This window comes from Balaenoptera ricei, chromosome 15 (assembly GCF_028023285.1).
Source record: "Balaenoptera ricei isolate mBalRic1 chromosome 15, mBalRic1.hap2, whole genome shotgun sequence".
NCBI classification, from domain to species: domain Eukaryota; kingdom Metazoa; phylum Chordata; class Mammalia; order Artiodactyla; family Balaenopteridae; genus Balaenoptera; species Balaenoptera ricei.
In genome coordinates, this window is record NC_082653.1 from 50,682,536 (window position 1) to 50,709,215 (window position 26,680).

At 45.9% G+C, this 26,680-nt stretch overlaps 1 protein-coding gene and 1 pseudogene across 2 annotated transcripts in view; one reads left to right on the forward strand and one right to left on the reverse strand.

Annotated features, from left to right (window-relative positions):
- Positions 1–26,680, reverse strand: part of AXIN1 (axin 1) — a 58,240-nt gene that overhangs the window by 29,418 nt on the left and 2,142 nt on the right. For both annotated transcript variants that reach the window (XM_059896067.1, XM_059896066.1), the window contains exon 2: positions 23,950–24,910. In XM_059896067.1, the coding sequence (XP_059752050.1) occupies positions 23,950–24,827 (878 nt within the window). In that variant the 5' untranslated portion in view covers positions 24,828–24,910. The remainder of the gene's footprint in view (positions 1–23,949; positions 24,911–26,680) is intronic.
- On the forward strand, positions 4,640–5,097 carry LOC132348514 (small integral membrane protein 15-like; annotated as a pseudogene).

Below are 26,680 nucleotides of genomic sequence, written 5' to 3' on the forward strand. Positions count from 1 at the left end.
CCTCAGGGAGCCCAGCACTGAGGGAGGAGCTCCCACCCAGACCCCAACAGACATGCGGGGCTCGCCCCGCGTCCGACCCCACCCGTCAGGAGGAAGGCAGACAGGGCGGCTCCCAAACAAGGCCACTTGCCCTAAAGCTCATCTTCTCACATTACAGCACCCTCAAAACCAGAGAAAAACGACCAAGACAAAGGCACAGATGGCGAGGACACTTCCTCATTTCACTTGTAAGTCCAATTTTTTTTTCCCACGCCACGTGGCTCACGGGATCTTAGTTCCCGGACCAGGGATCGAACCCGGGCCTTTGGCAGTGACAGCCCATGTCTTAACCACTGGACCGTCAGGGAATCCTCATTTCAGATCAATCTCTACAAGATGCAGAGCACAGACCCACACGTAGGATGTGCTTTAGTTTTTTTGAGCTGCGGTGACATTTAAATGCACGTTGCCACATTCACACACAGATGCTATTACTTTCAAATAACTTACTACCTCTGCAACCAAAGGTCAAAAAGTTTATACTAAAAAATGTGATAGAAATCAGGCCAATGTCAGTATAAAAATCTCTGTTTTACAGACTCCAAGAAAATCAGGAAATCTGGCCTCTGTGCAAATGATCAGCCCAAGGTCAGCAGAGTCCCCCCACGTCCCCACTTACACACCGATCACAAGCTCTGCTTCGATGACAGACACTTGGGGTCACCACTGGGGTCAGGAACAGGTGATGTCAGAGGTGAACAGGGGCCACAGGGCACGTACACTACCTCCCTCACAGAGCTCAGCGATAACTCGGGATGGAGGAGACGCAACGCTGAGAGAATGAGTCACCTGGTGGCACCAGGGGGAGCTTCCTGCTCAGCCATCATATTACCTGTGCCATGAGGCTGCCTCCTGGTTCCACACTCCTTTTATTTATTTCATTTATTTTTCTTACCCAGCTGGCACACGCCACCCACCACCGTGACCGAACTCTGAATTGCACAACACATCAAAGGCCATTAGGGTCAAAATTCGACAGGAGGATGTATGTTCTGTGGAACAGGGACAGCACAGACTGGATATGGTGGCCACCGAGGCACCAGTCACACCTGCCCCCTAAGAGGCAGACACTGGTGAACCTGGCCCCAGGGTGGCCTCCAGGGCCCAATCTGCCCTCACCACCACTTATCAGCTACTAACCTTGGGCAGGTTCCTCCCCTGCAAAGTGGACCGACAAGGGTCGCCTCTTTGAAAGGAGTCCAAGCATCCTACAGAACAGCACACACAAGGCAATGCCGAGGGCCAGACTATGCAGAAGGCCCTCAACTCAGACGGGTCCCCACGCTGTCCTGCACGGTGCCCCACACAAGGAACAGGACAAGGCTGTGTGGTAAAGGCTGCAGGTCACAGTCAAATCCCACAATTCCACCTGACTTCCTGTACGATGCTTAAAGAAGCATATTCAAAGCTCTGAAGTCAGAAGAACATCATACTCAAGGGAGGCCAAGCACTCCTGACTTGAAAAATTCACAGAGGAGAAAGCCGGGGCGGGGGGGGGCTTGTTATAATTTCCTCTTTGCCACAAATCATTTATGCAGCTATGCTACGCAAACCAGTAACTCTTTATAATAACTGTTGAAAATTCACATTGTGGGTGAAGTGGATTATGGAGCCCATCTTCCCAGGGAAAAGATTACACATGTGTCGAGAAGACTCTGGAGGGATTCACATAGAACAGTGCTACCTCTGAACAGTGGGGTATCAGATCGTTTTTCACTTATCTTTATTTTTCAATTTTCCTGCACCAAATATATTTCTTATATAACTTTGATAATAACACGTCCCTGGATGTTTATTGCTGCAGAGCAGTTGTTGGTATCTATGGAACAATATATATGAAGACCACTTTGAAAATTATAAAGCGCTATACAGAAGTCACATCTGGAACTTGCCAACGAGAGCTCAAACATGGTGACAACCAAACCAGAAACCCCGTTCCTCTCTGTTTAGTGTAAACACTGCAAATTTAAATCAGCTTTCTCTGCTCACAACCGGTTTCTCAAATGTCAGCAGAAATCTCTTCAGGACCTGGACTTACACAAATGTTTCACATCAGATTTTTAGGTTACATGGATTTGATGAAGAGGAAGTTTATGTGGTAGTGTTTAAAAAGTGGAACAAAAAATGTTTCACAGAATCTGCCATCATGATTTTTAATAAATCATTCTCGTTTCAATGATGGGGGTCAGCCTGCATCTGGCACTACCCTCCCCTGGAGACTTCAGCCCCTCCCTCTAGCTTTGACCACTCAAAAACAAGCTCCAAGGCACTTACCAGTTCCAAAGAAGTGCCAATCACACTTCACGCACTCACAGTCACAATAAACATTTAGAAGTGGCAACTCCCAACAAATTGCAGGCAATTCAGAGTAATTTACAGAGATGCTATCTATGCCTGCCCCCTGAGGTCTTTCAAACTGAGCCAGAGACTCTAGACATGGGTCCTTGATGATTTCAAAGCAGCAGATCCCATGGCAGACCCATCACCTCTTTAACACAGGTCTGAATCAGTCATCAGTCAATAACCTGAAGCGAGGCGGGAGGCTGAGGGCTGCAACCCCGAGATCCCACAGAACTCTGCTAAGGAGACAAGTTCTTGGGGCTGAAGCTACAAGACCAAATCGGTGACTTTCAAAATGTGGCTTATTAAAAATTAAAAAACATACACTTATGAATCTAGTAGTCAAAGTCAAAATTCTGTTCATGTAACAGTATGATTTGTTCCCTTGAAGTAATTCAGAAATCAGAAACTCCAAGCCTCGGGTCACCCTTTTCACCTTGTAACATCACCACGTAATCCTCAACCCTTCTCTAAGCTAACAGGACACCCGTGTCTGCCTTCCTTGACGCAGCACATAGAAGTCTGTCCAGAAAGTGAAAACCTGAGGGAGAAACACAGATTCTTTGGGTACTTTGCTTTCATAAGAGTTATTTGATTTTTCTGCTTATGAAGCTTTCTTTCGCAATGTTTCAAAAGGATTTTCTTTTTAAAGGACGTTCACTGTATCCAAATGAACTTACCCTGACCACCTTATGAGAAAGCCCAACTAGGTAAGATACTTCCACTGTTTCCATATGTACATAGGGTGGACCCTGTGAAAACAAAAGGCCTGGGCTGCTCTTATTTGCCAGTCTTTGTTCACCATGGAAATGTTTATCTTTATATTATCTCCAGCACAACTGCAGGTGGCACCACAAAACTTTACATTCCAAAGTGAACCGAATTTCAAAGAACCAAGGGGCAAGTCTGACATTCCTTCAATGCTAGAATGTCCAAAAGCATTCTCTGTCACTGGCCTAACCCCGGCTCAGGCTGCCACCTCAGGGCACAGCGCCAGGCCTCATCAGGCCCTTTCAACACTGCAGTTTCCACGCCTGTGGCCCTCAGAGGCTGCCTTGAGGGTGGAGCACAGCCACATGGCTGGGAACGCAAGACGGGCAGAGGATGGGAACCCCCAGTGGGGATGGGAGGGCTCCAGCACAGGTACACCTGCGGGCCTGTTTTCCGCCCCCAGCAACAGTGCTGGCGACGTGGGCTCAAACGTGGGCCTGCTGCAGAACGAATGCTGAGCATAGCACCTCATGCTATGGCAGGTGCACATGTCCTGTGCACACACGGCATGCGGGGCTGAACCCGTCTGGCGTTTGTGCTGGGTAACGATGGCGTTTGTGCTGCGTAATGCTCTATCCACCAGAGCCCTGAGTCTGTTTCTCATTCAGGCCAGTTTGTTACGTTCACACTCTTCCCCAACAGTGAACTTGGCCACTAATCCATCCAGCCACCTTTGTCACATGAGGAACAGGGCAACAACACTCAGCTGGATAAAAGCAATAAAAACCCAAACAAAAGAAAACTCTAAATTTGTTTACAGTGATTAGTAAATTCATTTTACACCTGAAAAACGAATACATATGCAATAGGTCTAGAGTTTATACTCAATGTATACCACATTCTGTGTGATGGACCTAATTTTTTAGGTCACGTCCATTTCTCAAAAGAAAATTCCTACTTTAAAATGTATTAAGCATTAAAAATATAAGAATATGTTCATATTAATTTCTATATGTTTATAAAGACGCTTTGGAAGGACACACAATTATTCAGATTATTTACCTTTAGACAGTATTGAGAGGGTGAATGGGGTGGGTGTCTGGACCTTGAAGAACATTTGAGTTGTATAACCCATGGAGCATTTACTCTGATTTCCACTGATTTCCGCAAGGCAGGACAGCCTCTCTGCCCAGAGGCAGATTAAGGCAGGCCCAAAGAAACAGGGATGCCTATCAGGACTCGTCTCTTCACAGACTTTTCTGACTTTTAAAGCCACACAACAGAACTACCTAATATAAGCGTTCATCTAAATCAAGCTCTAAGTAAACAGCTGATACATAAAATAAATTGAGCCTTGGATTTTGGTGTGCAAGGTGGACTTGCTTGCTGCACACCTCACCATCTGCAAGGACAATTAGAAAAACAGACAGAGAGTTGGGAGTGGGGCTCCGAGCCCACCGTCCTGGGCGCGATGTAGGGGAGGCTGGTGGCAGCCACTGCCGCGGTTTTGCCCCCGTGCCCAGCGGAAGCGGCCACCGCGCCAACTGCCCAAGTGTATAGAATTTAAGCATTCTCTCAGAAGTGTATGGTAGAGCTAAAGAAGACAACCAACCAAGGGTCATCTGAAATTGTGATTGGCTAATAATCCCAGAACAAAATTAGAGATCACTACTCAAGCATAAGGCCTCTACAAAGATGTTTGATATAAAGGCTTGGGCTGAGTATGCTGTGGAATGGGCTGCAAAGGACCCGTATGGCTTCCTTACAACAGTTATTTTGGCCCTAACTCCATTGTTTCTAGCAAGTGCTGTACTGTCTTAGAAATTGGCCAAGATGATTGAGGCCAGGGAAAAGGAGCAAAAGAAGAAACAAAAACGTCAAGAAAATACTGCAAAAGCTAAAGGACTAAAAAAGGATTGAAAGAATGAACAGGCTCTGCAACCAGAGGAAAATTGTCTGGAAAATTACGCAGCTTTGGAAGGACCCATTAAGGTTTCTTTTCAGATCTTATGAAGTATTATTTAGTAAACTAAGTCTGAGCATATGGAAGAATCATGTTAGTTCTCACCTGTACTGTAGCAACTTTCAGGCTTCGGTGTAGAAGTCTGTTGACAGTTACTGTAAATTGGCATTTATTATGCAACAAATTCTTTATAACTGACTTAGTCATTTGCCTTTTTGCAGCATATGTACTAAAATGAAAACATCCTGTGGAGAAAAATGGCTTTAGATTATGGACTCTATTCAAATAATGGCTTAAAATGGGGTCCTGTTCTGGACAAAGGAGATTAAAAATGTAAAAATCAGAATTGTCCTGAGGTGAAAAGTGTGCTTTGGCTTAAAAGAGATACAGTGTATTAATCACATCTTTTATCATTATTACTTATTTCTTGGAATAGAATCATTTCTGGCATCCTCAAAGCAAAATAATGTTATTCAACGAGTACTTCTATTTTCTGTATTTTTCTCATTTTACCTTTTGAGATACTGCTAATCACCAGACATTCTGCATTTTTTAAAATCTAATTTTATAAAGAATTCTCTTATTATCTTGACTATGTAGAATACCACTTACTGGATATAACAATTTTTGTACTTATGAACGCTGCCATTTTCTTAGCAATGACTTGAGTAGAGTAGCACTATGATTTAAAGCGAGTAAAATTGCCAAGCCTTGTAGTACCGTGGAACCAGTTAATTCTCACCTGTGCTAAGTAGAAATATGAAATACTTAAAATGTCTTATCAAATAATTTGCTGATTATATAATACCACTTTTGTTTTTTATTCCATTCTTTTAATTCATGTGGTAGTGATGTCCTTTACTTTTTTGATCAAACAGGTTCATGGTGAAAATTAAAATTTCAAATTCTTTTAAGGAACTTTTAAAGAGTAACAGTTAAGTCATATTTCATAAATGGTAAAGAAAGGCTTAACAGTCGGAAAAATTTTGTTTAGCATAGTATTAATTGGGTGAAAAAGGTGTAAATTATGTCAAAATGAGAACGTGTTATAATTAGAAATAAAGGGCTGGAGGATATTTCCTTCAGTTAAGTAGTGTAACTGGAACTTTTTACTCTTTAACATGTCTTCTATAAACGCATGGTTAATAATTTTATTTGTTGTCAGTAATTAATAGCTTATTAACGTTTTCCTCACCTCCGATAATAAATCTTAAATTACAAAAAAATTGTCTAAAAGCTTTAACTTAAAAATGAAACTAGATATTGAAATAAATTTGATACTTTTTTATAAAAAAAAAACAGAAATGTTTTCATCTGTTTTAAGGCACAAGATAGCTACCAAGGAAATGAGATCTCTCAAGGGGCCAAAGCATGAGAGAAAAAAGGAAAACAGGCAAGTCAAACATACGGTCCCACTTTTCTCCTTGAGGTTCTCAAGCAATGACTTCCAAGCTGAGAATGTGAAAACTTCCAGAATTCTTAAGTGGGTGTTCCAAGTGCACCAAAGATGTGGGCCCTAGTGAAGACCCCAGGCCTTCAGTCAGGACCCCAATGGGCTATATCCTAGGAGAAGGGATGAACCTGAAATAGACCAGCCTGCCCAAAGACTGAAGTCTTGTGTTCAAATCAGATTGGTTCCTGGCTGGAGTAAAGTGACAGGTCCCCACACTAAAGGCCAGTCAGAAGCAAAAGTAAGCCCTCATTGGAGAAAATTACGATCAGGAACTTCAAACGATCTCTGAATTTTTCATATACAATGTCTGCTGTTCAATAAAAACTGCCCAGCATACTAGGAGACGGGACAACAACTGACTCAAGAACAAGAGAAAAACAGACAACAGAAACAGAGTTAAAAGACAAGCTGGAGAGTTTGAGCAGGGGACTGAATATTAAAAAAAAAAAAAAAATCAAATGAACACTAAAACTGAAAAATATAACAAATGAAGTTAAGAACTCCACAGACAGACGTAACAGTAGACTACACACAACTGAAGAGAAATTAGTGAATGGTACATAGGTCTGGAAAATATGCATACTGAAGCATGGTAAGGACAGAAACTACTGAAAAGACTTAAAAAGAAGAAATGTCTGACACGTGAGTAACTGGAATCCCAGAAGAAGAGAAAGAGAGAATACAGCAGAAGCAATAATTTGAAGAGCTAATAACTGAGAACTTCCCAAAATTCACGAAAATCATCAAGCCAGAGATTCAAAAAGTACTTCAAACCCCAAGCCAGAAAAACAGACATGATAGTAAAACTTCAGTAGTTTTACCAAAGACACAGAAGAAAATCTTAACGGTGGCACCAAAAAATGACAAATTACCTTGGACGGTTTAGCTGTAAGACTAAGATCTCACATGCCGCAGGCAACTAAGCCCGCACCACAACAACTGAGCCCGCGCACGGCAATGAAAGATCCTGCACGCCTCAACAAAGATCCTGCGTGCCGCAACCAAGACCCGACGCAGCCAAATAAATAAATACATACATACATACACATACAAAAAAAATAAACAACAACTGCATAAAAAGCAATGGGGGAGTACATAACTTGTGTTAGATTAACCTTTAGTCTTTACATTTTCTGGTAAGTGACAAAAGAACCAACTTACACTCGAATAGGTCAGGGATGCATGCTGTAATCTCTAGAGGGACCACTTAAAAAGTAGTAGTACAGGGCTTCCCTGGTGGCACTGTAGTTAAGAATCCACCTGCCAATGCAGGGGACACGGGTTGGAGCCCTGGTCTGGAAAGATCCCACATGCCGCAGAGCAACTAAGCCCATGCACCACAACTACTGAGCCTGCGCGCTAGAGCCCGCAAGCCACAACTACTGAGCCCGTGAGCCACAACTACTGAATCCTGCGCACCTAGAGCCTGTGCCCCGCAACAAGAGAAGGCACCACAATGAGAAGCCCGCGCACCGCAATGAAGAGTAGCCTCTGCTCGCCACAACTAGAGAAAGCCCACGCACAGCAAGGAAGACCCAACGCATCCAAAAATAAAAATAAATTAAAAATTTTAAAAAATAGTAGTACATAAATGTAGAACAAGCTAACAGAGGGGGGCATTTGATTAACAAAAAAATATTTAATTAATCCAAAAGAAACGAGAAAGGAGAATGAGGAACAAATAAAACATAAATACTAAAAGATAGCTTTAAGTCCAAATATATTGGTAATTATTATATATTAAATATAAATCAACTAAATATACCAATTAAGAGTAGATCATCTGGGGACTTCCCTGGTGGCACAGTGGTTAAGAATCCGCCTGCCAACCCAGGGGACACGGGTTCGATCCCTGGTCCAGGAAGATCCCACATGCCACGGAGCAACTAAGCCCGTGCTCCACAAATACTGAGCCTGCGCTCTAGAGCCCATGAGCCACAACTACTGAGCCCACACGCTGCAACTACTGAAGCCCGCGTGCCTAGAGCTGATGTTCCGAAACAAGAGAAGCCACAGCAATAAGAAGCCCACGCACTGCAACGAAGTGTAGCCCCCGCTCGCCGCAACTAGAGAAAGCCCGCGCACAGCAACAGAGACCCAATGCAGCCAAAAATCAATAAATAAATAAATAAAAATAAAAAAGTAGATCATCTGGATTTTAAAAAAACTATCCATATCCACCTTATAAGAAAAATAACTTAAATATAATAATATAGAAAATTGGGACTTCCCTGGCGGTCCAGTGGTTGGGACTTCGCCTTCCAATGCAGGGGGTGCGGGTTCAATCCCTGGTCGGGGGGCTGGAATCCCACATGCTTCACGGCCAAAAAACCAAAAAACATAAAACAGAAGCAATATTGTAACAAATTCAATAGAGACTTTAAAAATGGTCCACATTAAAAAAAATCAAGAAAAAAAAAGAATATAGAAAATTTCAGAATTCCGTGGCAGTCCAGTGGTTAGGGCCCTGCACTCTCACTGCCGAGGGCCTGAGTTCAACCCCTGGTCGGGGAACTAAAATCCCACAAGCCTCACACTGCGGCCAAAAAAAAGAATATAGAACATTTGAAAATAAAAGACTGAAGTCTCTTCACAAGAAAATAAATTTTTTTGTAACTACATATGGTGACAGATGTTAACTAGACTTAGTGTGGTGACCATTTCACACTATATACATACAAATATCGAATGGTTATGGTGTACCCCTGAAACTAACAGAATGTATGTCAACTATATCTCAATAAATAAATAAAAGATTGGAAAACACATAAATCATGCAAATACTCTTAAAAGAAAGTTGGGGTAGCTATACCAATATCAGACAAAGTAGATTTTTAAGCAAAAAGCATTATTAGATATAAAGACATGTTATAATAATAAAACGGTCAATCCACAGAAAAAAGTAACAACTCAATGTGTATGCATGTAAACTATGGACTCAAAACACACAGAGCAAAACTTGACAGAAAAAACAACAACAGACAAATCCACATTCATAGTGGGAGACTTCAACCAATAAATTCAGCCCCGACATTCAACAGTAGTGGCATATTGAAACACATAAGCCATAGCTTGTTTCTGAATCCTTAATAAAAGGAATCAGACAGAATTTCTCACTTGATCTGATTTTTTTTTAAACTAGATTTCTTTATCAAAGGTGAGAGGCCAAAAAGGGTAAAACCAATGCAGAGGTAGCTCCTGGCTGTGACATGAACCACAAGGGAAGCAGCCGCTTCCTTGATAAAGGTCAGGGGTCTCAGGATGGGGACGTGAACGCTGTACTCAAAGGCACAGGCGGGCGGGTGGATTCCACACATCTTGCAGATGTTTTCTAAGAGCTCGAGTCATTTCTTTCAGTACATATTTATCAAGAGCAGACCTGCAAGACAGTATCTTAAGCCAAGGACAAATAAGACTAAGACATGGTCCTTCTCAAAGGGCTCTGAGCTGTTTAAAGCTCAATCTGAAAGCCATTTCAATGTGCTTTTACCATCTCCCACCAGCACAACGCAGGGTCCCCAACAATCTCCAGGTTGCTAGACGTTAAGGACACCAGCCCCCATCTCACATCACCTACCAGCAGCGCCGACGGCTACTCAACCCGTCTTCCTTGGTGCACTTTCTTCATTTGGTCTCCAAGACCCCATACTCCGCTGGTTTCCTCCAACCTCACTGCCAGGTCTCCTGTAACCCTCGGCAGTGGAAAGCCGCCAGAGGCCTTCTTGTCTCTATCTACGTTCGCTCGCTGGGGGGTCACAACAAGGCTCACGGCTCCAAATACCATCAATACACTGACAATTTGAGAGAGACCAAAGCAGAAGCCGCAGTCTCAGAAATGCCAAGTCACCTCTCTGCGCTCTCCTCCCACCCCTCGCCCCTCGGCCACTCTGCCCCAGCTAGGCTGCCTTTCCTACTTGCTCTTCCCTCGTCCTCCTCCAGGTACACGGTCTCTCACCGTGCTCTCACCTTCTTCAGGCTTTGCTCAAAAGTCACCCTCCAGAATGAGACCCTCTCTGGCCACTCTTGTGAAAATGGCAACCCTCCCTCTGCCCCAACTTAAACTGCACCATCTGAAAGGCTCAGTATTTTACTTGCGTTCTCATCTTGTTTCTCTCCCTGTTAAAAGTGTAGGGCTTCCCTGGTGGCGCAGTGGTTGAGAATCTGCCTGCCAATGCAGGGGACACGGGTTCGAGCCCTGGTCTGGGAAGATCCCACATGCCGCGGAGCGACTAAGCCCGTGAGCCACAATTGCTGAGCCTGCGCGTCTGGAGCCTGTGCTCCGCAACAAGAGAGGCCGCAATAGTGAGAGGCCCGCGCTCCGTGATGAAGAGTGGCCCCCACTTGCCGCAACTAGAGAAAGCCCTCGCACAGAAACGAAGACCCAACACAGCCATAAATAAATAAATAAATAAATAAAATTAAAAAAAAAAAAAAATGTAAGCTGCACAATCGGAGGGATTTTTGTCTGCTTTGTTCACTAGTGAATCTCCAGCTTCTAGAAGAGTATGTGGCACATGGAGGACACTCAATGAACGAATGAATCTGTATTTCTGTCAATTCTCCTTTTAAAGGGGCAGCTGTACTGGGGCCACAGAGAGTCATCTTTTCCTGTCTGCTCAGACACAGCTTTTCTTGGTCATATGTGGACCACTGTCCTTGAGCCCCCCTTTTGTTCTCCAAAACTCCAAAACACCGATCATAATACTCTGCTGAGAACATCCAGTTATTTTACCAGCAAAACGGGTTTATTCAGGAATAGCAGAGAATTGCAATCCAGGACGACCATGCTATAGCAAAAACTATAGGCAAGTCCAGCAAACAAAGGAGAGGAGTGTTACTTTATAGAGAAAAGGAGGAAGCTGAGAGGGGTGCTTTGAACCAAAGTCCCTTGGAGGAAAGCAAGAGTTCAGGGTGGTGATGGATTCCTATTGGCTGAGCTGCAAAGGTTCCAACAGGCTGGGCTTGGCGCTGGGCAAGAACTCTTCCTTCCTCCTGCAGGGGCAGTAAAGTAGATACCTCCCTGCTGGGAATGCAAGGTACCTCTCTTCCTGCGCGGTCTCTAACTGAGGTGGAGTGTAGGGCATCAGAGCTCCCCTTCTGGCCTCCAGACTCCAGACTTTAAATGAGGTTTCCTTTATTCAGTTTCACAAGTCTATTGCCAGCATAGGGATCAACTGTCCTCAGATGAACAAACAGTCCTCAAGAAGATTCAGTAAGAAATCCAAGAATTACACAAGAATGAGATACAGCATCCACATCTTCCCCAAGACACCAACCCTTCAGCCATGCCTAATTCAGGCAAGCTTAACACACAGAACAAATGTGCTCCTGACAAGTTATATGTATGCAAATAATTTTTATCCACTGAATAATCTCAAGGGTACTAAAGGCATCCCAAAGAGAAGTCTCATTAAAAAAGAATCGGACTTCCCTGGTGGCACAGTGGTTAAGAATCTGCCTGCCAATGCAGGGAACACGGGTTCAAGCCCTGGTCCGGGAAGATCCCACATGCCGTGGGGCAACTAAGCCTGTGGGCCACAACTACTGAGCCTGCACTCTAGAACCCGCAAGCCACAACTACTGAAGCCCATGTGTCTAGAGCCCGTGCTCCACAACAAGAGAAGCCACCGCAATGAGAAGCCCACACAGCGCAACAAAGAGTAGCTCCCACTCGCAGGAACTAGAGAAAGCCCACGTGCAGCAACAAAGACCCAACTCAGCCAAAAATAAATAAATTAAATATAAATAAATTATAAATAAATAAATAAACTCTTCCCAAACTGACATGAGTTTAAAAAAAAAAAAGAATCCTTCCACAATGTTACCACCTACAAATTACATATTTTATGGTCATCACATTAGATCTTCCCTAAACAGCAGTGCTCCACATCTCCTTTTCCTTCACTGACTTCTTCCCAAAGAATTCTCATTTGTATTTAAAATAAGTTTTGCAAACTAGGCCCAGCTCTATAACCATAGGAAAAAGGAGCAATCTTTTTCCCACATAAGCGGGACTTCTTGACATAACCCACCGTGTCTCCCTACTGAAGGGTGGGTAGGGGCATGATGCTAATGTGAAAGTTAATACACAGAAACCTCACTTAAAATGGAGATGGGGGAATTCCCTGGAGGTCCAGTGGTTAGGACTCCATGCTCTCACTGCCAAGCGCCTGGGTGCAATCCCTGGTCGGGAACTAAGATCCCACAGGCCGGGCAGCGTGGCCAAAAAATAAATAAATAAAAATAAAAATAAAAATAAAAAAAATAAAATGGAGTTGGGAGGCCAGGAAAGGGAGCCCTCACACCCTACCATCATCAATTGCAGATGAAACAGGAAGAGACATACCTTTGCATCTCCAACATGAAGAAGGACCACCCAGCAGGAGGGAGAGAGAATTTCTCTTTGCCTGGCAACAGCTCAGCCAATGAAAAGCCACTGTACTCTGAACTCCCAGTTTCCTCCAGTGGGCTCTTTGTTTATAACAGCCCCTCCTAACTCCTCCTTCTCCTCTATAAAAGAAGTTCCTCTCCTTTGTTCTCTGGACTTGCCTGTGGCTTCACTATAGACTGCATGTCCCAAATTGCAATTCTTTGCAATAAACCCACTTTCTGGTAAAATAACTGGCTGTTATATTGTTTTAGGTCAACACCAGAAAGATTTTTAAATGCTGATCCATGAACAATAAAAAAAAAAAAAAAAAAAAAAAAGGATGATTTCGTCTTTTTAGAGTATATATTCAGAAAACAAGAGCAGGAGAAATTTAGTGGAAAGAGCTGAAAACACAACAAAAAGAAAAGAAACAGAAAATAGGAAAAAAAGAAACAAAATTTAAAGGATCATTCCAAATGGTCCAACATCTAAATAATACAGGCTCCAAAATGAGAAAAGTAATGAGAAGTATTTTGACAGGCACTTTTTAAGCCGATGCAGCATAAGGGAAGATTTATGTCAGAAAATCAAATATCTAATCAAATGAAAAAATGCAACAACCATAACTTTAAAACGCACACACACAAAAATGGCACAAGAAAGAAAATGATTGGCCCAACTTGGCTCAGCAATGAAAACACCAAATATGGATATAAACCAAACCCAGAATGTGTTAATAATCAGGCCAGGTGGCGGGGAAAGGAGAGCATCCACAGAGACTGGCTCAGGGCAGATGCCCCAAGGACAGCAGTATGAGCACATCACTTAGAAAGGGGGGTGTGATGGACTGAGAGTCTACGTCCCCCAGATTCTGATGTGGAGGCCCTTACTCCCCCATGTGGCTGTATTTGGAGATGGGGCCTCTAAGGAAGTCACATGGTTAAATGAAGTCATGAAAGTGGGACCCTGATCTGACAGGATCATTACCCTTAGCAGAAGAGATGCTGGGGAGCTGTCTCTCTCTCCACACAGACACACTGAGAAAAGGCCATGTGAGCAAACCATGAGAAGAATGGAATGAAACCTACCTTGCCGGTGCTTTGGTCTGGGACCTCCAGCCTCCAGAACTGTGAGAAATAAATGTCTGTTGTTTAACCCCCAGGTCTATGATATTTTGTCCTGGCAGCCTGAGCTAATACACTAGGGTAAGATACAGTTGGAAGCGGCCATCCTGGAAAGGCCAGGGGGTCATGAGACTGCTAAATTTAGTTATCAGCCTTTTAGCATTATTTGAATTTTTCCTTCTCTCCATTTTTTTAATAAAAATAAAAATTAATTAAAATACTGGTATAGGGACTTCCCTGGTGGTCCAGTGGTTAAGACTCTGAGCTTCCAATGCAGGGGGCGCGGGTTTGATCCCTGGTCAGGGAACTAAGATCCGGCATGCCACGCTCAATGCAGCCAAAAAAACACAAAACAAAGCAAAACTGGTATAGCAGTGTAAACATTAAGAAGACCTAAGATCATACTAAAAGGAAACATTTATATGCATCCTTTTAAAAGAAAAAATATGCTGTTGAAAAACTGTACATAATTCACACCCTCTTGTGATATATCTTTGTATATATTTTAATAACATACTTGCAAATTACAAAGGTTTATGTTTTATAGGAATTTGGAAAATGTAGAAAAACAAAAAGAAGAAAATAGAAAGCCTATGTTCTCCAACCACGCAGAAAAAAACCCCTGTGCAATCAATCCTGCTATTAGACATTCAAGTTACTCTAACTGCTGGCTATTACAAGCAACATTCTTTATGATTATTTTTAAATATTTGTTCAAGAGAAGACACTAGCCCTACAGACTAAAAATGAACCAGTGATCCAGAGAGGGTCAATACCAGATAAAAGCACGTTAAAGATTCGAAGGGCACAAGGCTGGATGAGCAGAGGGCCAGGGAATGGGAGCCTCCTGCTGCTGGGGGGCTGAGGAGGGTGCCCACCCAGCCACACAACGCAGGGCTCACCTCTATCCATCAAAACTGGAAGAGTTTGGTCCAAACAAAAGAGCTGAGTCCAGCTGCTACAAAGAGTTTCACCAGTTCCGAGAAGGCTTGTGGGCCGAGGCTGTAATCCACCCAGGGGAGGGGTGAGGAGGGGTGAGCCTGAAGCCCTTCACATGCACGCACAAGGCCCTGTGCACGGCCTCTTTGAAGACTGCATTTATTTTCACAAAATCAGATAGCCAGCCTGAGTTCCAGGAAGGGACTGAAGAGATTTACAGAGTTGTTTCCTCAGAGCAAACACTTTTTGGAATTAATGAGCTCTGAGAGGACCCTGAGTGGCTCACAAAAACATGCATTTGTACTGATGTGACATGGGGGAAAAAGAAAGCAACGATTTTCTTACACACACACACACACGTACTCGGCCTCAAGCTGGACTGAAGAAAGAATTATTAGACTGCCTTCCTTTCCTAACTGAACAACCACTACCTGGCCAAATTCCATTATTTATAATGATTGCTGGGTAAACTGGTGTAAATGAAGTCAGGATTCTAGAGGAGATTAACAGAGCCAGTGAGTATGAATCAAATTCCAGTCTCTGTGACGCTAACTGGTGCACAAACCTGCGAACTGGTTGATCCCCCGGCAGCTGATGCACAGAAGACACACGCGGCCAGCCGCCAGCCCAGGCTCCCCAACCCAGCGGCCAGGCGGCAGAACCACGGGCGGCGTGGGCCTCACAGGCCACAGTCTCTGTAGGCACTTCCGTTTCATAAACCCACCAACGTGGAGCCCAGACAAAGGGGCCTCTCTATTCTAAAATTCTTCAGTCTGACAGCTAACTGAACTTTCCCGGACTTTGTCGAAACCTGTCATCAAAGACTACAGACTTTTGGGGCTTCCCTGGTTGTCCAGTGGTTAAGAATCCGCCTTCCAATACAGGGGACGTGGGTTCAATCCCTGGTCGGTGAACTAAGATCCCACATGCCGTGGGGCAACTAAGCCCATGTGCCGCAACTAATGAGTAACTAATGAGCCCATGCGCCACAACTAGAGAGAAGCCCGCGCGCCCCCTGTGCTGCAACGAAAGACCCCACGTGCCGCAACTAAGACCTGACGCAACCAAAAATAAATAAATAAATAAACAAATAAATATTAAAAGAAAAAGGCTACAGAGTTTTATATGACTAAAACAGAGAAAAAATATTTTTTGACTCTCCTGTAACTAGTTTAAAAACTTTTATTAGCCAGCCTCCCCCCACTGATAGGCATGTAAAATGCTCACAGCGTGCTGGTACCATGCATGACAGGGTCTCCCGTGGACACGTTGTGTCACAGGAGCCTGGGGTGCAGTCCAGGGGCAGTGGGAAGTCCCCACGTCGTGGAAGAAGGAAGAGCGTAGTCAGACCTGCATCTAGAAAGGTCCCTTTGGGCACTGTGGGGAGAAAAGACTGAGGCAGAGGCTCACCCAGAAGGCTCTGCGGGTCCAGGAGGAGGGTGTGGGGGCCAGAGTGCAGACAGCAAGAGGCAGAGGGTTCAGCACACATTCGGATGGGGAATCAGGTGGGCCACGTTGATCTGGTAGATGGTGGTGCCACTTCTGGAGGTAAGGATGGCCACGAGAGCAGGTTTGGGGTGGGAAATTAACATGCTTCACTCTCAGGAAATACGATTATTAAAATCGGAATGTGGGCTTCCCTGGTGGTGCAGTGGTTGAGAATCCGCCTGCCAATGCAGGGGACACGGGTTCGAGCCCTGGTCTGGGAAGACCCCACATGCCGCGGAGCAGCTAGGCCCGTGAGCCACAACTACTGAGCCTGCGCGTCTGGAGCCTGTGCTCCGCAACAAGAGAGGCCGCGATAGTGAGAGGCCCGCGCACCGCGATGAAGAGTGGCCCCCGCTTGCCGCAACTAGAGAAAGCCCTCGCACAGAAACGAAGACCCAAGACAGCCAAAAATAAATAAGTAAAAAAAAAAAAAAAAATTCGGAATGTGTCATTCGCTACTTTGAAATCATTTGTAACCCAGATACAAATTGCACCAACATCTAGCAGACCACTAAGTTCAGATGATGATGAAGAACCACAGGAGGATGTGAAAATCCCTGAGCACCTGCTGTGTGCACTGAGCCTGCTGTGTGCGGGCACCCCCAGGGATCAGTTCACGGAACCTCCCTGACAACCTCATTGGGCAGGCCCTTACTTCATCGTCCACAGTTTTACAGAAAAGCTCAGAGAGGTGAAGCAACTTCCCCACCATCACACAACCAGGAGAAGGCTGACCCAGAAGACACAGCCTGTAGAAAAGTCACCAAGTGAGGGGTCCTTAAGTTAAACCACTGAGATTAACGTTCTCCCATTCAGCCAGCAAGGGGAATGGAAAGATTTGTAAACTCCTGTCTTTTTGTTTTTTCAGTTGCGCCACATGGCTTGTGGGATCTTAGTACCCTGGCCAGGGATTGAATCCAGGCCCTAGGAAGTGAGAGCGCGGAGTCCTAACCACTGGACCGCCAGGGAATTCCCTGTCAACTGTCTTGAGAGCCCCACAGCTGCACACTAGGGCCTGTCTGAAAACATCTCCAGTGACCAACCTTGGGATCATCTGTTCAGTTTAAGGAATTCATCAAGTTGGACAAGTTACATACCTGGAAGGTGACAAGGGACTGGCAGCAGGGCCATGCTCTCTTCCCTAGCTTCGTGCCCTACATTTAAGAGTGACTAAAAGCACAGCAGTAGGAAGAAAGACGGGGAAGGCCACAGCGAGAGCCACACTTTACAAATGAGTCACCTTCCATCACAAATGACCTAAAAATTCAACAGTGAAGAGTATTTGCTGAAGGTCAAATCAAACAGGCTCACTATTAACGGGACCAGTGTCTTGAGACCCCCACCTGGACCACCGCCACCCTTTGGACTGGAGCCCCTCGGCAGCCGGGTGCCAGAGTCACCGCCCCACCCCCACCCCGCTGCACTGGAACGCCAACCAGAAACCCCAGATCAATCTCACTTTTCCACCTTCCACATGAAACTATACAAATTTGAGTGCTTCCTCTTTTTACATTTCTTTTAAGCCATTTACCAGAAATACAGTCGATAAGGCAACAAACAAATCAGGCAGTTCCTCAGTCTGGAGAGGAAGGATTGGTCACCCACCCTTCAAAGGACCCACAAGTTGCTGAGTTATTCCTGCTACAAACACCATCTGTGCTCCACTCTCTGGCCACGGCCACAATGACCAGCCCTGACCAAGAGTGCCTCACTGGCTGGCGCACCAGGAAGACGTAAGGAAATATCAGTTGGACCCTGTCCTCGGGGAACTTCTCAGTGAGGAAGGTAGTGAAGAGAAATGGAAAGCATTTGCTGCTGTTAGACATTAAAACCAGCAGTGAGGGACTTCCCTGGTGGTCCAGTGGTAAAGAATTGCCTTCCAATGCAGGGGACGCAGGTTTGATCCCTGGTCAGGGAACTAAGATCCCACACACCACGGGGCAACTAAGCCCGCGCACTACAACTACTGAGCTCGCGCTCCTCTACAAGAGAGCCCACGTGCTGCAAACTACAGAGCTCACGCGCCCTGGAGTCTGCGCACCTCAGCTAGAGAAGAGAAAATCCGCACGCCACAACTAGAGAGAAGCCCACGAACCACAATGAATAGCCCGCGCACCACAACAAAAGATCCTGCATGCCTCAACTAAGACTCGACACAGCCAAAAATAAATTAAATAAATAAATAAGTATTAAAAACAAAAACAAAAACCCAGCAGCGATATAAACAAGGTTCTACTGAAGAGCATAGGGAATTGTATTCAATATCCTGAGATAAACCATAATGGAGGGATTTCCCTGGTGGTCCAGTGGTTAAGATGCCACGCGCCCAATACAGGGGGCCCAGGTTCGATCCCTGGTAGGGAACTAGATCCCACATGCATGCCACAACTAAGAGCCCGTATGCTGCAACTAAACATGCTGCAACCAAGAGCCCGCATGCCGCAACTAAGACCCAGCGCAGCCAAATAAATAAACAAATAAATATTTAAAGTGATAAAAAATAGGACTCCCCTGGTGGCACAGTGGTTAAGAATCCACCTGCCAACGCAGGAGACACGGGTTCAAGCCCTGTTCTGGGAAGATCCCACATGCCGCAGAGCAACTAAGCCCGTGCGCCACAACTACTGAGCCTGCACTCTGGAGCCTGCAAGCCACAACTACTGAAGCCCGTGCACCTAGAGCCTGTGTTCGCAGCAAGAGAAGCCACCGCAAGGAGAAGCCCACATACCACAACAAAGAGTAGCCCCCGCTCATCGCAACTAGAGGCAGCAACGAAGACGCAATGCAGGCAAAAATAAATAAATAAATATATTTTTAAAAAATAAAAATAAAAATAAAAATTGGGTTGTCTTTAAAAAAACATAATGGAAAAGAAGATAAAAAAGAATGCATATTTTGGGACTTCCCTGGTGGCACAGTAGTTAAGAATCCGCCTGCCAAGGCAGGGGACACAGATTCGAGCCCTGGTCCGGGAAGGTCCCACATGCCATGGAGCAACTAAGCCCGTGCGCCACAACTAGTGAGCCTGTGCTGTAGAGCCTGCAAGCCACAACTACTGAACCCACGCGCCTAGAGCCCGTGCTCCGCAACAAAGACAAGCCACCACAATGAAAAGCCCACGCACCGCAACAAAGAGTAGCCCTCGCTCGCCGCAACTAGAGAAAGCCTGTGCGCAGCAACGAAGACCCAACGCAGCCATAAATAAATAAATAAATAAATAAATAAATAAATTTATTAAAAAAAAGAATGCCTATATATGTATAACTGAGTCACTTTGCTGTACAGCAGAAATTAAGACAACATTGTAAGCCAACTACAATTCAATTAAAAAAAGAGAGAGAGGGGCTTCCCTGGTGGTCCAGTGGTTAAGAATCCCCCTTCCAATGCAGGGGACGTGGGTTCGATCCCTGGTCGGGAAACTAAGATCCTGCATGCCACAACTAGAGAGAAGCCCGTGCGCCGCAACAAAGAGCCCGCGAGCCTCAACGAAACTCCCACGTGCTGCAACTAAGACCTGATGCAGCCAAAAAGAAATAAATATTTTTTTTAAAAAAAGAGAGAGAGACACAAAAGAAAACCAGCGGCGATCGCTAAGCACAGGTGGTTGAAGGGCTGAAGATGGCCTGACTGAGGCCTGACCAACCAGGCCCAGCACAGCCCCTGGAGGCCAGGCCAGGCCAAGCTTCTGAGCCTGCTAATGTCTTACAGACCCTGGCCCCCCAGGCCAAAGCATTAAGTAAATAAACAGCCAAAACACCTACATCATCAGAGGACCCTCTGCCAAGTCACACCAAATTTAAATGGTGCGTATGAACTAACCAAAGTTATGTTCAAAGTTCCACTGACAAAGGGCAATAAAGACTGGGAAAGTCTTCCACACAGAGAACAGAAGAGCAGCAAGGGATTTTGTGACCCCTCAGCCCTGGGCTCTTTATCCTAGTTATCCCAGGTGACTAGGATAAATGCAGAAAAAAGCCAGGGGCATCCCTGTTTTCTCAGTTTTGACAAAGACCCACGTAAAAGTCTCATTTACCATCTCTCAAGTCAGCGATCTGAAAAACAGCCGTGTGCACACACGTGAAGCCAATGAGGACTGCTGCTCAGGCCTCCCGCCAGGGAACAGGGAGCCTGGGTGACACCAGTGAGCACAGTGGGAGCAGCCTCACGGCTGACACACTCCTCCACGCAGAATCAATGCTGAGAGAAGCACCTGCTGCTGCAGGAAACACATCCCCTGAGCTGAGGTTCCCACCCGGCTCCTCCTCCTGGCAGCGGGCATTCACTAGCTGCCTATTCACTACCCACTCTCCTCCTCCCTTCCCCGTTAACCCCAATCTTCCCCTGAAGGACCACTCCCCCTGCTGGAGAGTGGTAGTGGTGATGCTGTCTGGGTGGGGCACCCCACTTTTCTTCTGGGGTGGCCCTATTTGGTGTAAGCCCAAGAGCAGAGTCTCAGCCCTTGCACAGTGATTATGCTGGAGTGGGCAGGACACACTGGCACACAGCACCCCCAGCCACTCTGGGCAAACTGCAGGACTTTCCTTCAGTGGGAGGCATCTGTTTACAAAACAAGGGAGCCAACCTGAGAGCAAAGCTGGCCGCAGGAAGGCAGAGGCAAAGAAGCATTCAGAAAAGGGACAGTTTCTTACAAAAACGAACGTGATCTCAGCATACAATCCAGCAATTGTGCTCCTTGATATTTACCCAAAGGAAATGAAAACTCACGTCCACACAAAAACCTGCACATAGGTGTTTACCGCAGCTTTAGTCATAGCTGCCAAAAACTGGAACCATGAGGATGTCCTTCAGCAGGTGAATGGATAAGTAAACTGTGGTCTATCCAGACAATGGAATATTATTCAGTGCTAAAAAGAAATGAGCTATCAAGCCATGAAAAGACACTGAAAAACCTTAAAAGCATATTACTAAGTGAAAGAAGCCAATATGAATAGGCTACATACTGTATACTTCCAGCTACATGGCATTCTGGAAAAGGCAAAACTGTGGAGACAGTAAAAAGATCGGTGGTTGCCAGGGGTTGGGGGCTGGAGACGATAAACAGGCAGAGCACAGAGGAAACTACCCTGTATGGTACTAGAGTGATAGATACAAGTCATTATATATTTGTCCAAACCCATAGAATGTACACCACCGAGAGAGAACCCTAACGTAAGCTATGGACTGTGGGTGATTAGTGTAGGCTCATCAGCTGTAACAAATGACCAACCACCCTGGTGGGGGATGGTGATAGTGGGGGAGGCTGTGCATGTGCGGGGGGGAGGGGTGTATGGGAAACCTCTGTACCTGCCTCTTAATTTTGCTGGTAACCTAAAACTTCTCTGAAAAAAGAAATCAAGTCTTTGAAAGAAAAATGGCTGGAGTCCGAATCAAACCACATCTGAAGCTGGGCCTGCCTCTGGACTTTTCATTTACCTGAGCCAACCAATCCCGTTCAGTGTTTAAGCCGGGGTGGGCTGGCTTTTCTGTGACTTTCACACTAATGCATCCTAACTGCACATCCTTGCAGAGCAAGTAGAATGTGCTGGACTCCATATCCTGCTAGTGCTGATGAACAATGACCCTGACACGGGGGACTGTCCACCCGCACAACCGCAAAGGCAGCCCCCAGAAGGACGGGGTCCGAGAGCAAGCAGGACTCGTGAGCGCCAGACTCCCACGGCCACCAGCAGCTCCACGAGAGGCAAGTTAAAAACGAACATGTACCAGAGTCCTTACAGCAACATACTCTATTAATTTGATAGTAAAGGTTATTTATTACAAATAGAGCAAACCAAAGAGAGAAAAAGCAAAGTTGCTGCTATGACCAACCCCCGACCGAGAACTGAAAAGTGTGCAGACTGGCTGGTTGGGGGAGGGGTGGCACGCAGGAATTTCTAAAATTAGAAATCAGAATTGAGCTCAATTTGTTTTTCCCTGCAGCCCAGGCCTCAAATTTAATCTCATTTTTAAACTGTTCTAATCAAATATGACAACTTTCAGGTTAGGTCTGAAAAGCTGTGTCAGTTACTAGCCTTACTTATCAAGATAATTTTATAGTATATTCTGCCCTAAAAAGATTGCTAAATCAATAAGGTTTAAAGACAGTGAGCAAAAGGCCCACAAAAATTACCTAAACAGTGTATATTCAATCACATCACTTAAAGGACATTTAAACCTTAAAAATGTTTAATCCTGTGTTTTATTAGCAAGTGACCAATTTCTCTGCCACAGTAAGCCTGAAGAAGTGATCTGCGCTTTTACTAACTCCACGGGAGAGGCCCAGCACCTGGGGACGTGCTTGCAGACTCTTGATTAAATCAGCAGGGTCACAGGAATTCCAGGCTTTCAAAGTTTCACAGGCAGGAGTATCCAGAACCAGCTACAGGGAAATGAGTGAGAACGGAAGTGCCCACTAAAATCGGCAACAGGCTCCAACTCGAGACCAAATAAACTTCCAGCAACCACAGAAAAGAGAAAGAAGAAACAGGTTTCCAAAGTGGTAACAACTTCCAGATAGCACCACTCCATGCCTCCAAAGCCGCATATGTGCCCACATGCAAAGACTGTGATCACAACTTCAGAATGCTGGGAACTGAATACACAACAGCACAACTCATTTTCTTGGCGGGAGAAAGGTCCAGTACTGGAGCCACAACCACTTTGGAAGTTCCCAAAGTGCTCAGACAACTTGAAGCACATCAGCCTCCTCACCACCACCCCCCGACCTCTAGGAAGAACCTTATAAGACAGTTACAAAAAGCAATGATCCAGAATTCTCTACGTACTGATGCACTGAAATGTCCACTCTTCTCTTTATTAAGCCAAAAGGATTATATCTGCCAGGTAAACCACCTTCTGTGCAAGAGGACACAAATTTTACTGCTAAAGGGTAAGGTTTAGGGACTTCCCTGGTGGCACAGTGGTTGAGCGTCTGCCTGCCAATGGAGAGGACACGGGTTCTATCCCTGGTCCGGGAAGATCCCACACGCTGCGGAGCAACTAAGCCTGTGCACCACAACTACTGAGCCCGCGAGTCACAACTACTGAAGCCCACGCACCTAGAGCCCGTGCTCTGCAACAAGAGACCCCACCACAATGAGAAGCCAGCGCACCGCAACAAAGAGTAGCCCCCCGCTCGCCGCAACTAGAGAAAGCCCACGCGCAGCAACGAAGACCCAACGCAGCCAAAAATAAATAAATAAATAAGTAAATTTATTAAAAAATAAAAAAATAAAAATAAAGGGTAAGGTTTAAATGTCATATCACTTCTAAGAATTCCAATGTTCCTAATGACTTACAAAGCCATATATTTTAGGCTGTTCTTGATAAAAGTGCCCTCAAACTACAAACATTAAAAACATCTAATGACAAATGTGAAGGCACCATGAGTAAAGACTAAAACCACAACTTGCCCCAGCTCCAGGAGTCCACCCACTTTGGGGCTGAAGGACAAGACCTTTCCCTGCTAGTTCTCCAGGTCTTGGAGGTGAGCACAGAAACGGAGGCCTCGGGTCGGACTCACCTGAACTCTCTGCCTTCGCTGTACCGTCTACTTGAGGAGGCCCTCGGGGCGGCTGTTTCCAGGAGCAGCTTCTGTGTGAGCCTGCCGGGGGGAGCAGGGTCTCTGCCATCGTCTTCGTCTACATCTTGGTCACACTTCCATTCCTCATCTTCGTTCAAAGTGGGTAGGTATCCAGGTACTCCCTTCCCTGTCCCCGACCCAGAGCTCTGGTCACTGCAGAGCTTTGGGCTCTCCGAGCCTGTCCTCGTGTACTCCAAATAAATATCGGACTTGAGGAATGAGGGGTAGGTGTTCTCCTCCATGGTAGACTGGATTTCCGTCTGGGCCTGGTCGAACATGGCGGGATCGATCTGCTGCTTCATGATGCAGTCCTTTATGAAGCTCTTGGTGGCTGGCTTGGTCTGCCTGGACACAATGCCATTGTTATCGAGGATGTACTTGCGGTAGATAGCTCTGGCCAGCTTCAGCCTCTTCTCCTCATTCGAGTCACAGGGCTCCAGTTTCCTGAAGCCGCTGCAGGCAAACCAGAAGTCCAGGAGATCGGCACAGTCCTCCTGCTTCAGGAAAGTCCTAAACAGGTTTATCCCGTCTTGATCGTCCAGTAGGGAGTGCAGCGACTCGGCCCACTTCAAGTACGGAGGGGTGGGCGAAGCGCTGCCCTCAGGCTCGTACCCCAGGTCCAGATCTGAGCGCCTCGGAGTGGCTGTTGAAGTCTCACCTTTAATCCCGGCACCTTTCCCAGAGCAGAAGCTGTGGCTGATGGGCCTGGGGTCCGTGGACACCAGTTCACCCTCCTCACCAGGCACTGGGGGTCGGGGGGCATCTTCGGTGAAACTTGCTCCGAGGTCCAAGGGGAAACCCTGCTCTTGGATATTCATTTTGGGACTCTGTGCGTCAATGAACAATGAGCGCTGCACCCTAATACATCAGTACTTACAGCTCCAAAGTGAATCAATCTGTCCTGTTGAAACCATTAAGAGGACAAGGATTAGGAAAGGTGGGTCCATGGAAACATGACCATAGAGGTTTTCTCAAGACAAGACTCGCAATGATGCCCTCCCGCTCGAACTCAAAGCCAGAAATTCAGTTTAAATTTTCAATCTTTTGTCACAAAAAAGGTTTGTACTATATTAGAACAATTTCTGGAAACTTTTCCAACTACAGGAATGCCTCTGGCACTAAGAAATGAATGTCCAGAACACAGAGAGCGCCACTACCCTCAAGTGTCATTCTGTGAGAACAAAGAGAGACTAGCAGCCCATCCCAGCTGCATGGCCAGTCCCTCTCCTCAGGCTCCAGGAAGGCAGAAGGACTGGAGGAAAGAGAGGTGCTTCTGGTCCTCCCAGCTGTATAAACCTCACATGAAAGACGAGGATGTGTATCTGAGTAGAACAGGGTCGCTGTGATACTCAGATATGGCACATCACTCACCAGAAGGAAGGCAGTCTGCTCCCCACTCCACACTCTCCAGGCCCACAGCCACTGTGCTTCCTGCTGCCCCATTACTTCACACTTACTGTGCCTCACAACATATGCGAACACACAGCAACTTGTTCCTCTAAGTCTCAACACGCCCAGAAGGGCAGTTAACCGTGGGTCATTTTCAGCATCTTCAAGTGAGTGACCAAAGGACATCACTCACATGCACAGGCACAGGGGCCTTCTCACGCCACCAATGATGTGGACAGTCTTTTTTTTTTTTTTGCGGGATCTTAAGTTTCCTGACCAGGGATTGAACCCGGGCCCTCAGCAGTGAAAGCACGGAGTCCTAACCACTGGACCGCCAGGGAATTCCCGTGGACAGTCTTAAAAACGCTTCATCAGAAAGCTGCTCTCGACTTTAAAACCTTGCTTAAAAGGAAAGTGTCCTTCTGATAGCAAATGGCAATTGAGTACTCTGAGGAGCAGAGAAGGTATAGAACAAACAAAATCCAAACACAATTAGCTAAGGAAGCATACAGCTTACATGATTCAACTCCATAAAATGAAAACCAAATTACCCACCCTCTTAGAGGTCAGGGGACTATGGGTTTTGTTTCTGCTTCCAGATGCCTGTCTTGTATGAGGGAGGACTGTCCTGGACCGGGACTCTGCCATGGTCTTTGGTCCTCCCTGTCACTGAGCCCACGAGCTCAGGCTACACCTTCCCACCTGGCCTGTTGGATGTAAGTGGTCTGCCTAGAAGGAGACTGGAGAGAAGCATGACAGGTCCAAATGCCTAAAGCACTGAACAAGCCAGAGGGAGCAGAGTGAAATCCTAAAAGCTGGTACAAACACAAGGTGTGGATCTCCCCGGCCACCTCTCCACACTCCAGGCCCTGGCCTGCGTGTAATCTGCCCCGGTACCTGCATTCTCACACTGCACACAGTTCACCTGCCAGCAGCTGCCGAAAGCTAGAAGCATCTAGAGATGGAGGATGGGTCACAATTATTGTTCTGCAGCTAATGACTTTGTATGAAAACTACTGGGTAGGCTGCAATCTCAGCCTTGGCAGGAACAGCCTGCTCCTTTGTCAAGGCCCACGGGCTGTGACACCCTGCTGCTCGTGGACCACTTCAACTGCAAAGTCCCTTTTTTTGAGTCCCATCAACATGGAATGAGCACCTTTGATGTCTCCACACCAGCTCATGGATGTCTAGCGTCCTCCTATCAGGGACACCATCTCAGGAAAGAGGACCCACACCTGGTGCTCTGAGCCTTACGGATGAGATACTCTAGTTCACTAGCCTT